Source organism: Squalius cephalus (genome assembly GCF_949319135.1).
Source record: "Squalius cephalus genome assembly, chromosome: 9".
NCBI classification, from domain to species: Eukaryota; Metazoa; Chordata; class Actinopteri; order Cypriniformes; family Leuciscidae; genus Squalius; species Squalius cephalus.
The window spans coordinates 29,707,332-29,723,493 of NC_137130.1; the positions used below are offsets into that span (position 1 = coordinate 29,707,332).

General features: G+C 35.8%; 1 protein-coding gene across 1 annotated transcript in view; it reads right to left on the reverse strand.

The window, feature by feature from the left end:
- epha3 (eph receptor A3) overlaps nt 1-16,162 on the reverse strand; it is a 130,472-nt gene that overhangs the window by 1,810 nt on the left and 112,500 nt on the right. Inside the window, exons 16-17 of the mRNA XM_079881675.1 lie at nt 11,015-11,170; nt 179-2,151 (exon numbers count right to left, since the gene is read on the reverse strand). Of these exons, the coding sequence (XP_079737801.1) occupies nt 2,046-2,151; nt 11,015-11,170 (262 nt within the window). The 3' untranslated portion in view covers nt 179-2,045. The remainder of the gene's footprint in view (nt 1-178; nt 2,152-11,014; nt 11,171-16,162) is intronic.

Genomic DNA, 16,162 nt, shown 5'->3' on the forward strand with positions numbered 1-16,162 from the left:
ACAAATGATCATTGCGACGGAAGCAAATCAATTAAAACTAACTTTAGATGGAAATAACTTAACTCTGCTGTAAAGCCGAAACAATCTCTGTTACCTTAAATTATACGCTTATCTCTGTAAAGCTGCTTTGAGACAATCTACATTGTTAAAAGCGCTATATAAATGAAGATGACTTGACTTGACTATGCATGGAATATCCAGATGATATACTAATGTATTGTAACAGAGTACACTGCACACAATGCTATATCCAATGCAACACGCTTGATTTAATCTTCCATTTCCAGTGTGACACATTGCTGGAAGTAGCTGTGATATTTGTTCTATTCTTTTCCCCAAACCAGTTCAAACTCCGCCCCTCAGATTTCATTGGTCATGACAGGTGACTGATAGAGCTGACCAGTGAAAGAGGCTGTGGGGTGGAGTTTGCGTTTAAAGGAGTAGTTCCAAAAAAATTGAATTTTTTGGTGCTCATTGACTTAAATATTCTCAATATATCTTATTTTATGTACCACAGAAGAATCATACAGTCATACAGGTTTGGAACAACATGAGGTTGAATAAATGATGACAGAATATTATTTTTGAATGAACTATCCCTTTAAGTGGTTTGAAAAAACAAAATGACATGTGACATTTAATTTCTTTCTTGACTCATTATTTGATTGGCTGCCAAATGTTAAACTCAATGTGAAGCACAATTCACAACTCATTCTACTTCCATAATTGGACTTCCAGGATATTCAACAAGAAAAAAAAAATGAGGACTGGGACTTTGTTTACTCAATTGGAAGCTGATTGGATTGTAAAAAGTTGGTGTTGCCAGAATGTAGTCCAGTGATTGGAATGAAGGGGCTGAAACTGAAAAATCTGAGTGATTTGTGGCCACAACCAAAGAGTAGTAGTTTCTGAGGTGGAGTCATACTGATATCAAGTCAGCGTGATTTCAAATCAAATTTGACACATATTTGGATTACAAATTCTCTAAATGATAACTGGTTGTTGTTGAATTAAGCGAGCAGATTGATGAGGTTATGTCACAATATTACTTTAATCTTCTTGCAAAACCCTTTTGTTTCACCAATTAAACAGGCAGTATGTAAGCTAGTATTTTATTTCGAACATATAGCCCATGTCCCTCATATACATCATATCTGAGACTTCTGAGATCAACACACTGCTGGTATTGCGTCTGGTTTTCTCATGTGATGCAACCATAAAAATGCTTGGGTACATTATGATTTACTGACTGTTACTGATTCTAGTAAACAGTTTTCATTTTATTTGATAATTAATTCATGTATCATCTGAACACAATGGTACAAACAAACATATGTCATGGGCTACATTAACAAATAAACCTTTTAAATGGCAAGTTTACCCAACGCCTCTACTCTACTCCATCCCTGATTCTCGAGAATGGCTCTCTGCACTTGCAGATAAATGGTTTATTATCAAATATATAGCCAAATGTGTCAGATCCTAACAAGCATTACCAGATTGCTCTAACAGTAACCAGCTGTATTTCTCCTGCTTTTCTTCAGAAGAATTAAAGGGGGCTTTTTTCACAAGTGGTCCAAAACCACCCAAAACTATTGCCTCTCTGAAGTGCTACAGTACCTTCCAAAAGGAAGATGGATGCTTTTGCAAAGTTTTTTCCTGAAGGCTTTTTAATGCTCCCCTGCCACATGTGAAGAGCTTTTCACTAAATCCATTCAGAGCAGACCGGCTTGCATCCTCTAGGAGTCTTTTGTCTATAAGAGCCATGTTGCATGACCATAGACTCCTAAACACGAGGCCCGCGCTCATCCCGTCTCGCCGATAACACAACATGTTAATCGCTGGGAGATTCGCTCCTCGTCTCTGCACCTCGTGCCCGGGAAGACGTGATCATTCTCCAGGAAGGTTGTTCTGCTTTGCACATGTATTCAAGAATTGTAGTTCCACTTCCTCTTTTCATTCAAATGTCTATTTCCGGTCTGTTAAAGCCAAAGCAGCATCAATCTCATATAAGTATCTTTCTTTTCCGTCACTCGTTTTTAATTTTACACAGGAACTGGACCGTTCTTTGAGTGTGTTTCAAGTGTTGTTAGGCTGCTCACGATCTTCTTCTGAGGTCCAACGATCGTCACACCGACTTTCTTGAAGTCCCTGTGTGTCAAAGCGGAGAGAGAGACAGTGAGTGTGGGTAATATAGCTCTCACGGTTTGACATATGTTGACATTAAGGACAAGCCCGCAGCGTCGCTCTGCCTCAGACTGCATGTGTCAGCCATGCAGGACAAAGTATTCCAGGCGGACACCATGCTGCCATATGCACAAAATAAGTCGAGGAGCTGCTCTCTGGATTCGTGACAGACTTTGTGTTATAACTTAAGAAAGGGCTGATTTACAGCTTCCAGTGATGAGAAATTGGAGAAGCTGCTACATTTTCTGAGTTGGTTATTTCTACTGTAATTTGAAAGGAACAGCACTGTCAGGGTTACCCCAGAGGGAAAAAGAACGACATTTCTCATTTAATGAGATCCATGCAACAGCTGACAGAAGCTTGCATTATTTACAATCGTGAATAGACTCTCCAGACTTACCATATGGATGAGTTCATCCCTTGCACAAATATCCTACCTGGTCTCGTAGGGAAAACGTGAATCTAAATGAGGTTTTAAACAATGTAAATTGTGGTTGTTCACAGGTGAAATGTCCAGAAGTGGCAATAAAATAACGGTTTACTCTCACTGAGGTACCATAACACAGGTTATAAGGTTATACGGGAATAATGAATTACATTTTTGCTCTGTTCTACAAATATTATATGGCTTTTGTAACATACAGTATATATTACAAGCCTACCTTGCCATTCAAAAACAATAACTGTTCGAAAGTTTGGGGTCGGTAAAATATTTTATCATTTTTGAAAGATGTCTCTTATGCTCACCAAGACTGCATTTACAGTATTTGATCAATATACAGTAAAAACAGTAATATTGAATACAAATATTATTGTAGTTAATTCTTTGGTGAATAAAGTTCAAAAGAACCGCATTTATTTGAAATAGACATTTTTGTAACATTATAAATGTATTTTACAGTCACTTTCAATTTAATTTACCATTGCTAAAAATAAAAGTATTCATTTCTTTGAATGGTAGAGTAGTTCAGGACTCAACAAGGATGGCCTGATGTCTTGCAAACTTAAAAAATCGGTTCCCTTTCGAGGGAACTCGCGTTGCTACACTTTGGGGAATGCCCTCAGCGTGTGAGTGTCTGAAGCGCGTGTAACAGTAGTCCAATCTTAATTGGCTCTGCGTCATGACGTAGGATGTGACTTAGCACGCACCGGTTTTCCTTTTTTTTTTTTCGCCGAGTTCATGGGTTTGATTCTCAGGAAATGGACAAAAATGGACAGAATGTCCTGTGTGCGTTATTACTAGTTTAAATGTATTAGAAAATGCAGTGGTCTATTCTCAGGTTGAATTTTGGGTATATAATTACATTTAATTAAAACATTTATTCCTGTAGGATTAAAGTCACTAGAACATATTTGGTGAAATGCTTGTTAACGTTAACAATAACACCTACATAAAATATAATTCCACTCAATGGACATTTCACCTTGAAACTGCAGCTATTTGTAGTGCGTATTTCAGGTTTTACAAAAACCTATGTCAAGTCACGTTTTCCCATTAGATCAGATTGCACTGCAAAAATGTGACAAATCAATCACTTTCATGAGCTCAAGTACAGGAGCTTTTGCAAAAGAACAAACAGTAACACTTTCTATGAAGACCAATGCTTATAATGAATTATAGCTCCATTTATACGTATTTATAAGTAAGTATTACTATTTTATAAATATATTTATAAAGACTCATCAAGACTGCATTATAAGAACAGTTATAGTTACATTTATATAAATTTTTATTATTACTTGTAAGTCATGCATTTGCTTTTTCAATGCTCATGTTCATAATCCATTATACACTGATTTATAAGAATTAATTAGTCAGTCGTATTGTTCCATGAATGTATTTATAAAGATGCACCCTGCATTGCTATAATGTTATATTATAGTTACTATGACTTTTTAGTAATTCAGATTTATTCCTGTCAAATAAGTGAATATATTGTTATTATTGCCATGTTGTGTTCTTATAAATACTTATTGATAATACCGTTACTAACCTCTATAAATGCCTCATTGATGGCTTTAAGTAAAGTGAAAACAGAATGCAATTTATCTAAAGCAAATGTTAAGAAATCATGAAGATGTGCTCATTATACATTTTAAGTTGTTTACTTGTAAATGTAACTAATGAACAATAATTCATGTAATAAAATAATGGAGAAAAAAACAGAAATCATTAATACAAATTTATTTATTTTTAAATCTTTTTTAATGTTACATACTAGCAAAATACTGCAACAATATTTTTCAACAATATTCCAAACTGCTATAACCAATACCATGCTGAGGAGATTTAAACGAACCAAATGATCATTCATGACCTCTAATGCAAACATTAGCCATTAAATGCATAATTGATAACTAATTGGTACAGCAAACAAGTGTCTCTGGAACTATTTTATATTTGATCATTTATAAATCAGTGTATAATGAATTATGAGCATGCAACATTGAAAATGCAAATGCATGACTTATAAGTAATTATACAAATTATATAAATGTAACTATAACTGTTCTTATAAAGCAGTATATGTCTTAATGAATCTTTAAAAACATATTTATAGAATAGTAATACTTATAAATAAGTATAAATGAGGCTATAATTCATTATAAGCATGGACTTCATAGAAAGTGTTACCGAACAAACATTAAATTCTTAGTATTGTCAGATCAGGGGATGCAAAAGCTGTGCAGTAAACATCATTGCAGCATATTAGTGCAAGCAAGTTTATGTCACGACCTACGTTAGGCTATGCACACCTCAGGTATGAGTTCTGTTAGATACACTTCTACAAAGTGCAGCAGCGATTTAGTCCCGAAGTGAACATTAGTGCAAACAAAAGCTTGAGGGAGCAGCCAGCAATAGAAAAGCTATGACCGAAACCCACCATCCAGTCTATAAGCTTTAAAGTGTTGTAATTCCCATGGACGGCTCCCACTCAGGGCACGTGGCTGCTGGTCTGACTTCAGTCAGACAGATTCTATGGGCAAAATAAAGTTTTAGATAGACTGACACATGGCTGTTTATCGTCACTGAACTGCTAATGCACTGACATCAGCCAAACACATGCTCTCAATGCCAGTCAAGACAGGCCTGCAACATTTCTGTGAGACAAAACTTTAACTAATTCAGTGATTCTTTGGGCAGGCATGTCATCTGTAGAGCAAATGAAAAATCAAGGAAGAAAAAAAAAAACCCAGCTGAAACCAAAGAGTTTCTGCTACACCATTATAACAGCTGTAAAACATCTTTCCTGCTGAAGGAATCAAACATGCATACCCAGGTTGATCAAATCATTCTGGTTTTAAAGGATCCCTTACAAAAAAGAAGTATACTGTAAGTAAAGTAAACTTAGAGTATAATTTTTTCAAGTATAGTTTATGTAGTAAATACACTAAAATCAATGCACCTGTAGTACATTTGTAAGTGTACAGTACTATTTCAATACTTATTGGGACAAAATTTCTCCACTTTTTAGTTTTTTTTAAATTATACTTTTAAGTAGGGATGCACCAAAAATATTGGGCAGAGAAATCAAAAGAATATAAATCAAATTAGTTGGCTTAGCAAGTATATATTTCCTTCTGTTATGTAGTAGTTCACAGTATAGTTGCATACTCAGCACACATGCGCCATTTGAATTAAAACTAAATCGTATGTGCAAGTTACGTTTTCTTTCATGTTTTCTTGCACTTGAACGGATGAATTCACACAAAATTATATTAAAATGCCCATATAAGTATTGTAGGAGCCACTGTTACTTTCACTGTTCATATTATTGTTCATAATATCATATTATATCATTAATTTAATAGCACAGTGAATATTTAGAGCTGCTCAACCAGTCAAGAGCAGTGAGTGATTTTCTTTGTCTTTTGTTGGTGGATTAACATTGAGGACAAAGACAGCGGTAGGTTTATTTTTCACTATAAGAGCTGCACGTTTCCAACATACGAGCTTTCTTTTCAACTGTTTACGTTCACTTGTGACATAACTGACTATGTTTCACGGGAATACTTGCTTATATGGGCATTTTAATATAATTGTGTGTGAATTCATCCGTTCAAGTGCAAGAAAACATGAAAGAAACTGTAACTTGCACATACGATTTAGTTTTAATTCAAATGGTGCATGTGTGCTGAGTATGCAACTATACTGTGAACTACTACAAGTGAACTTATTTGTTGAACTTTGAAGCGTACTCTTAGTAAACTACCAGTTTAATACCAGTTTTTATGCACACCTTAGAAAAACTATCAATGTTCCTAATAGCAACTATTTACTCTAACCACCCAAAGCTGATATGTAACTATAAACTTGATCATGCAAGAATATTAGATAGTACTGTATGTAAAATATGGTGGAGTATTACCTAAAAGAAGCCAATGTGTGTGGAAAAAGTATTTTATAGACCACTCTAAGGAGTAAACACTACAAGCAAAGCATATTTAGAATACTAAATTATACCTCTCTTAAGTATATCTCGATCAAAAGATTAAGTACAAGTATAGACCAAATACAAGTATAGGCTACACTTTTTTGTGTAATTGAAAGTATATGGCAAGTTTACAAAAAATACTAATAGCACACTTTTCCTTCAGTAGAACTTTGTTTTAAATGACAATTTACAACGCATTTACTATAGCCTACAATATGAAAAAAGTGTTACCATTAACTACCATTTTTAAAAACAAAAACACAAGAAGGTATAACCATTGAATGCTGCCTGCCATATAAATTCATATTTGTCTAGTCTAATGTGACTTGAGCTAAATAAGGTAAAACTTTCAATGACAGATTACAAAAGCATAACGTTCTGTTCAATTTAACATAAAATTGCAATAAGAGGCCAAACATCTGGTAAACTAACTATGGCCTCATCAACAACAAAAACCAGAGGCGCACAACCAAGGTAACATGATAAGTGAATAAATCATCAATAATTATGTCTCTCTTGTGATTCTTCGTGTCCCTGATAGACCCTTTACACTGCAATGCTTTTAGGGCTTATTTAAGTTTGAACAATTTTTGAAGCAATTTTTTTGGGGATGAAAATGTTGATCTTTATGACCACAGATTTGTCAAAAACTCTTAAATTTGTGCACTCCTTATTCCTTCTGCTGAAAGACTATACATCCCTATGCTGGTGTAGAGTTGGTCTATGTTGACATTTTCTGTACTTGTTAATGTTGACTTTTAGCTGGTTAGTACTGATGGGTGGTGGTAAATGCTGGTGTGATTTTAATTTGTTTCTGAATTATGTTGTTGAATGCAGATTTGATGCTGGATGGTTCATGCGGTCTAATACTAATTACACTTTATTTTGATAGTCCACTTTAGACATTCTACTAGCTATAAGTAATTTTGCAACTACATATAAACTAACTCACATTAATTTGAAACCATATGTCAACAAACTCTCATTAGTGTATTAGTAAACTGTTAAATTAGGGATAGGGTTTGAAGAATAAGTTGACATATATGTTTGCAAAGTTACTTATAGTCAGTAGAATTTCAGTGGATGATATTGAATGACCAGGGAAATAAAGTGTTAGCAGATATTAATCAGACAGTCTACTAAAAAGAGTTATCTAATTTGGTGCAGCTTTTAGCCTGATTAGCAGTGGTTTATTCTGGTGTAGTTTTAGGAGTTGAACTGGTTTGTGCTGGTTAGTGATGGTTGCTGTTTATTAGCAAAACTTAGTGCAGCTGATTGATCTTCCACAGTCTCACTGATGAAGCTGATTGGTGAAGGTTAGTGCAGTTGACTCTGGTTAAACAGAATCCAAAACATATAATGGTGATCCTGGTCTTTTCAGCAGTTCAGACATACACTCACCTAAAGGATTATTAGGAACACCTGTTCAATTTCTCATTAATGCAATTATCTAATCAACCAATCACATGGCAGTTGCTTCAATGCATTTAGGGGTGTGGTCCTGGTCAAGCCAATCTCCTGAACTCCAAACTGAATGTCAGAATGGGAAAGAAAGGTGATTTAAGCAATTTTGAGCGTGGCATGGTTGTTGGTGCCAGACGGGCCGGTCTGAGTATTTCACAATCTGCTCAGTTACTGGGATTTTCACGCACAACCATTTCTAGGGTTTACAAAGAATGGTGTGAAAAGGGAAAAACATCCAGTATGCGGCAGTCCTGTGGGCGAAAATGCCTTGTTGATGCTAGAGGTCAGAGGAGAATGGGCCGACTGATTCAAGCTGATAGAAGAGCAACTTTGACTGAAATAACCACTCGTTACAACCGAGGTATGCAGCAAAGCATTTGTGAAGCCACAACACGCACAACCTTGAGGCGGATGGGCTACAAAAGCAGAAGACCCCACCGGGTACCACTCATCTCCACTACAAATAGGAAAAAGAGGCTACAATTTGCACGAGCTCACCAAAATTGGACAGTTGAAGACTGGAAAAATGTTGCCTGGTCTGATGAGTCTCGATTTCTGTTGAGACATTCAGATGGTAGAGTCAGAATTTGGCGTAAACAGAATGAGAACATGGATCCATCATGCCTTGTTACCACTGTGCAGGCTGGTGGTGGTGGTGTAATGGTGTGGGGGATGTTTTCTTGGCACACTTTAGGCCCCTTAGTGCCAATTGGGCATCGTTTAAATGCCACGGCCTACCTGAGCATTGTTTCTGACCATGTCCATCCCTTTATGACCACCATGTACCCATCCTCTGATGGCTACTTCCAGCAGGATAATGCACCATGTCACAAAGCTCGAATCATTTCAAATTGGTTTCTTGAACATGACAATGAGTTCACTGTACTAAAATGGCCCCCACAGTCACCAGATCTCAACCCAATAGAGCATCTTTGGGAGGTGGTGGAACGGGAGCTTCGTGCCCTGGATGTGCATCCCACAAATCTCCATCAACTGCAAGATGCTATCCTATCAATATGGGCCAACATTTCTAAAGAATGCTTTCAGCACCTTGTTGAATCAATGCCACGTAGAATTAAGGCAGTTCTGAAGGCGAAAGGGGGTCAAACACAGTATTAGTATGGTGTTCCTAATAATCTTTTAGGTGAGTGTATAAATTAATATATTTTACTTTAAAATTCACAAAAATTATAAACACGCACGATTCTGTGGTCAGACCAAAGAGTGGTGTTGTTCACTCACTACAGAAGGCCAAACAAACTGCATGTTAAATAACCCAATCTGGGTCATGGATGAGGGCCGCTATTTGCATGTGATTATTTATACTGACATTTGAACAAAATATAAAGACAAGCAAACAATTACAGACTGCTCAGTGTTTAGATGTTTGGTCCTGAGGGTACACCGTGTAGCGCAGCACTGCCACTGTTCCGAGACCGGGTCTTTGATCATTTTGAAGTTATGAATGTCAAATTATTTACATTGTCAAATGCCTCGTCATTTGAATTGAAATGTGGTCTCAGGAGATGCTAACCAGGCCAGGCAAGGTTCCTATTCAACATCTACAAAGCATTTCCCATAAACGCAGATCCACATCGTGGAGCACAATAGGGTCTTTATTATTAGAACTTAGTTTTGACTCAGCTGAGATTGTCCAATGCTGGGGATTATGGGAGGATAGCACTTTTATTTCTGGCAAAAGGTGTTTTACTTTTCTTCTTCTTCTTTTTTTTTTTTGTTTTTTTTTTGTAGCATATATTTGAATACAATAGAAGAAAACATTACAAAAGCACTGTCATTGGAGATTAATAACAAATGTTATGACCACCATTAAAGGATTAAAGCTAGGCTTCATTTACTGGAAACTGATCTGTAAATAAATTTGGAATCATATTCAACAACGGTTTTAGGCTATTTTACACTAATAATCTTAAATTATATCTCTTGTCTGTTGCCTTGGACTCAAAAATACAGAATGCATCGTAAAAACTCTTCAGTAATAGGAGAATGACTATAAAAGGCCAGCCATTACATTTAGCCTCTCAAACCAAACTGCTTTTAGACCCATCAAAATTGTCAACAACAAAAAATACTTTCCCTTTTTGTGTTTCACAGAGAATCATATGAGTTAAAATTAGCAAATGACATCATTTTTTATATTTGAGAGCACTGTTCCTTCAAAACTGGTGATATACACAATATAAACAAAATGTTTGTATGTTTGTTATGATTCTTTATGCAAATACAGATCACTACCAATAAAAAGTTTCTGATTGGTAAGATTTTTAATGTTTTAGTCTCTTATGCTCAGGTAAAAGCAGTAATATTGTGAAATGTTATTACAATTAAAAAATGTTCTATTTAAATATATTTTAAAACGTAATCTATTCCAGTGATGGAAAAGCTGAATTTTCAGCTGCCATTCCTCCAGTGTCACATGATCATTTACATTATTCTAATATTCGGATTTAGTGTACAAGAAACATTTCTTATTATTGTCAAAGTCAATGTTGAAAAGTTTTTGCCACTTAATATTTTTGTGGAAACCTTGATAGACTACCATTCAAAAGTTTGGGGTAAGTTTCAACATTGATAATAATAATAACTATTAATAACTGAATAATAATTAAGCACCAAATCAGCATATTAGAATGATTTCTGAAGGATCATGTAACACTGAAGACTGGAGCTTTGCCATCACAATTACATTTTATATGTAAATTTGAAAATATATCCAAATTAAAAGCAGTTGTTTATAATGGTAATAATATTTCACATTATTACTGTTTTTACTTTATTTATAATCAAATAAATGCAGCCTTAGTGAGCATAACTTCAGACTTCTTTCAAAAATCTTAATCAGTCCAAACTTTTGACTGGCAGGGCAGATTTTAGTTTTATAATACAAAAACCTGAAAGGCTCTTACTCTGCTGAGGTTTTGGCCAGTGTATCACAGGAGCTGTAGCTGACACCAGTGAACGCATCTTTACAGGGCAACGTCCTTGCACTCTCCAGCCAATCACCCATCGTGTGAAAGGAAGTGATGTCAGTGCTGGTCCTGTCCAGAAGCAGATTTACCGGTCTGGGAAGGGATGAAAAACATAGAGGAAGTACCGTTAGTTGTATAGTGAATATTTAAGATTAAAGGTCCTTGCACACTTGAGTCCGAAATTTTCATATGTGTTTTTTCGTATTCATGATTCGGTGGCTCTGAATTGTCAAAACACCATTCAAATGCTTGCTACGGATGCGAAAAACGCAGACAATTGAACCTGATCCGAATTTTTTTAATGACGGACAAAAGTTTCGGAGGCAGCGTGCAAGCGTGATTGACATAACATGAGGTCGTATCTATTTTTTAACGTGCGAAAATTTTGGACGCGAATTTCGGACTCAGTGCATCAATAAATGGTACTGGAAAGTATTTGGCTGTGCAGCCCAAATAAATGACAAACTCCACCCTTATGAAGCGCAAGTAACATTCATTTGCAGAGCTGATGCACAACAACTTTTTATTTGAACAAACCCCATGACTGTTCTTCTAACTTGCTGACTCAGAAAAAAATACAACACTGAAGTTGTGGCGTCTGCAATTCCCATCACGTTTGACAAATGTCATTTATGGAGAAAACAAGCTTATAAAAGTGCAAGCAGAGGGTAAACACAAAGGCCTTCAAATCTGATATGCACGCTTTGCCTTCAAGGTCTCCATAAGGAAATACCTGCAGAGAAGTGGGACTGATTCTCTCCATCTGTGTTATGGCAAGCATTCCCCAGGAAGAAACCAATACATTTAGGAATGTTTATTCGAATACACAGACATCTCTGTTTCTGATGACTTCCCATTGTTCACATACCAAAGCTTGTTTCAATTGTTTATTGGGTAAAAGGCCAACTCGTTAACCAAAACCTGTATAAACCTACACGAAAATATGTATTATTGCAGTATAATTAAGCTTCTCAAACAAACACAATACTTTTAACGTGTTATTAGCATATACTGTTTGCATTTTATTTGATTTTTTTATATGTAATCCTTTGATGGACAAATACTGTGTGGACATTTTATAATGTAACCAGACAACATTATGAAAACAATTCCAGATTACATTGTGAAAGTAAAGAAAAATATTTAAATAAATCATATAACATATGGTAATTGAAAAAATAACTGAATTGAATTAAATAAAAAAAATGCTCTTGTCTTTGTTAATTCAGGTGAAACTCTCAAAATGTATGTGATGTCAAAGCATCTGAAATCCACAATTCAGGGCCAAGAGCACCTGATCAGAACCAGGGGAACAGACGGAAAGGAGACCGCAATCCCTGTGGGAACTGCAGTTTATATTCACGTAAATAAACAAATTAGAATACCAGGAAGTCCACTCAGATCCACATGTTCCCAGTGTTCATTACTGTGTGATGAAAATAAAAGAATAATGTACGCTGAGTTGACTGGAAAAGAATGCTGAATGGATCCAAGTAACTTGGCAAAGGGGATCAGTAAGTGCTGACACAGCTCATTGAATAGAGCTGTCTGCAAGACTGCACTGATGTGCACAGGAGCTTTAGAAAGCATTTCCTAATGTCAGGAAAGAGAATAGAGAATCTGAGAATATCGTAATCAATATGCTTTTTTCTGTTTACACATTCATGGGTCATATCTGATCTGTGCCACATGGGAGGAAAAAAATCTGAACTTGTTCACTTGCACCATGTAATGTAAATGCAGCCTCTAAGGTACAGCAGCCACCAAAAAAAAAAGTCCACTTTAGATATTCTACTAACTATAAGTAACTTTGCAACTACATGTCAACTAACTCTCATTGGAGTTAGGTTGGTTAGGTTAGGGTTATGGTTAGTAGAATAAGTTGACATGTACTTGCAATGTTACTTATAGTCAGTTGAATGTCTGTTTGGGGAGCATCAAAATAAAAGTGTTATCAGATATTAAGCAGACAGTCTACTAATACTCTAATGACTGCTAGTTGATTGGTAGTAGCACAGTTACTTATAGTTAGTATAATGTCAAGGACAAACCAAAAAAAAAAAAAAACATCAGTTTAAAACTAAGGGTCAGAGAAAACTAAATTATGATCTAATTTATGGCACAAGTCTTAATAATAAAATAAAAAGTAAATAAAAAAGTATTGCATACTCCCCTTAATTAAAAAGGGTTCTATCTCATTTCTAAAAATATATGATATATCATTTCTAATATATCAGAACCCTCAGAGCTGACTAGAAATTAGTAAAGCCAATTATGTACATAATGTGTGGGAAAAGATGTTTTATTATTGAAATACTGCAGATCTGCATTGTGTTTCACATTTTTAGAATAAATTTGTGTTTGGGTGGTGTCACCCACACAAATGGCAGAACCTAATATTTACTGTACCAGTGGGAATACTATTGTTTTCTTTCATTAAAAAGGTACTGACACATTCACTAACATGTTAACTGCAGAAAATTATATTAAATACAATTGATATATTAAAGGATGGACAGGACTACTTAAATTATATGTACGTGTACAGCATTAAAGGATTCGTTCACTTCAGAATTTAAGTTTCCTGATAATTTACTCACCCCCACGTCATCCAAGATATTCATGTCTTTCTTTCCTCAGTCGAAAAGAAATTAAGGTTTTTGAGGAAAACATTGCAGGATTTTTCTCCATATAGTGGACTTCAACGGGGGCCAATGGTTTGAAGGTCCAAATTGCAGTTTCAGTGCAGCTTCAAAGGGCCCTACACGATCCCAGCTGAGGAATAAGGGTCTTATCTAGCCAAACAATCAGTCATTTTCTAAAAAAATTTAAATGTACATACTTTTTAACCACAAATGCTCATCTTGCACTAGCTCTGCGATGTGCCACGCATTATGCTCGTCTTGCATGTCCACGATTTCACGCATTACGTAATCACGTTGGAAAGGTCAGGTGGTAACCGGTTGAGGTGGAAAATGTAGGGTAGGGCGAAAAACTCGCGAAAAGTGTTTGACTTAGTCTTTGCACGTTCACTTTGTAAACACTAGGTCTGTACTTCCGCCTACGTCATGCGTGACCTTTCAACATGCTTACGTAATGCATGGAGCATCATAGAGCTAGTGCAAGACGAGCATTTGTGGTTAAAAAGTATATAAATGTTTTTGGGTTTTTTTTAGAAAATGACAGATCGTTTGGCTAGATAAGACGCTTATTCCTCAGCTGGGATCGTGTAGAGCCTTTGAAGCTGCACTGAAACTGCAGTTTGGACCATCAACATCTTGGTTCCCGCTGAAGTTCAGTATATGGAGAAAAATCCTGAAATGTTCTCCTCAAAAACCTTAATTTCTTTTCGACTGAAGAAAGAAAGATATACATGATTATCTTGGATGACGTGGGGGTGAGCAAATTATCAGGACATTTTAATTCTGAAGCGAGCTAATCATTTAGTATGATAAAAAAATTTGTACATCTTAATCATAATGGCCAACAAGGTGGAAAAGAGTAAAGATTTGACAATATGATCTAGAGACATTTTTTTTTTAAATCTCTGAAGCACCATATTAATAACCAAGAGATGTCCAGTCCTCTGTTGTATGTTGTTTGTTTGTGATGTGTAGCTACATTCTCACTACAAAACTCACAAAGTGAAAAAGAAACAAGCAGTTGACGAGGAGAAAAATCTTTGTTATTGGGTACAGAAGTGATAGCTTAAATTCTGGCATAAACACACTGCATTTGACCGCATCAGCTGCTGGCGTCAGAGATCTGAGCGTCACTCGACAGGAGCACAACAGGCCAGAGGGTGAGGAAGAAGAGAGGTAAACACTCGGTCTCTCTTTTCTTTTGCTTTCCTCTCTCCCCTCTGGTGTAGTGACCTCTAAATAACCGAGGATGCTTAGTATCATGTTTTTAAAGTTCTCTGGGGATAGGAAAGGGGGGAGGATGTTCCTCACAGAGAAACATCTGGGTAGCTTCGTCACGGACAAAAATGCATCTCTTGCTGTGAGGAGGCTCTGAGATTGTGCACCTACTCTTGTCCTAAGAGTGGCAACATTTTACTTCCGAGCATCTGCACACCATCTTTCCAGCTTAAAGTGGTCTGGCCTTAATGTCTAAGGTCCTTCCATGAGAATAGCAGGAGTGTCGCCCCATTAGCATGCAGGGCATGTAGATAAATGAGGTGCAAGGGCTTGGACGCAGCTGTGGCTTCAGACCGGCGGCAGAGGAACCTCAGAGTGTGTCTCGCTCAGAGAGCCATAAATCACCTTGGCCTAATGCTGATCCCCCATACGGCCATGTTAAAAGCCAATCAGGAAAATTACATGCAAACTCCCTGGGACCCATTTTCACTTTCTTAAGAAACCATTAGTCACTGTTACATACTTCATAATAATAAAGCTCCTGGTTATAGCACTTATGTCCACACTCGTGCCGGACGGACCCTCTGGTCAATTGAGTCTTATTGCAATAAAGAGAGGAAAAGAGAGGAAAACAAGAGTCTTCGACCTTTTTTAGGCCAAATACTCTTTAGTGAATAGATATTTAAAAAGGTAAAATGGATAAATAAAATGGTTATATAAAACTTGAAGTTTGGCCTATAAATACACAGATTTAATATAGTATAATATTATATAATATACTATACTTTTTATATATATAATTTTTTTTTTTTTATCTAAATCTAAACCAAGAATGACTTGTAATATATATTTTTGTGTGTGTGTGTATTTTTAGATTATAATTTTTTTTTCATTTTGATTCAAAATCAATATTTAAAAACTAATAATTTGATAACACTGTTCAAAGTAATCTTTAGCAAATCTCTAAATATTTTAATTTAACAAACTATACATTATAATGTTGTGATGCCTAGCTTTTTAAAACTATTAGTGTTAGCTTTTATTTATTTTATTTTTTTAACATTTGTTTATACAAAGTAGCATAGAATTTTAAAACAGTTACAGGCCATGAAACATGGAAATAAATTAGCAGCTTATTACGATCAATAAGAATTTAAATATCAGTGCAATATTTTAATTTCAATTCTGGACTTTGTGAAGGATAAGGAAAGTTCTTCCACACCAG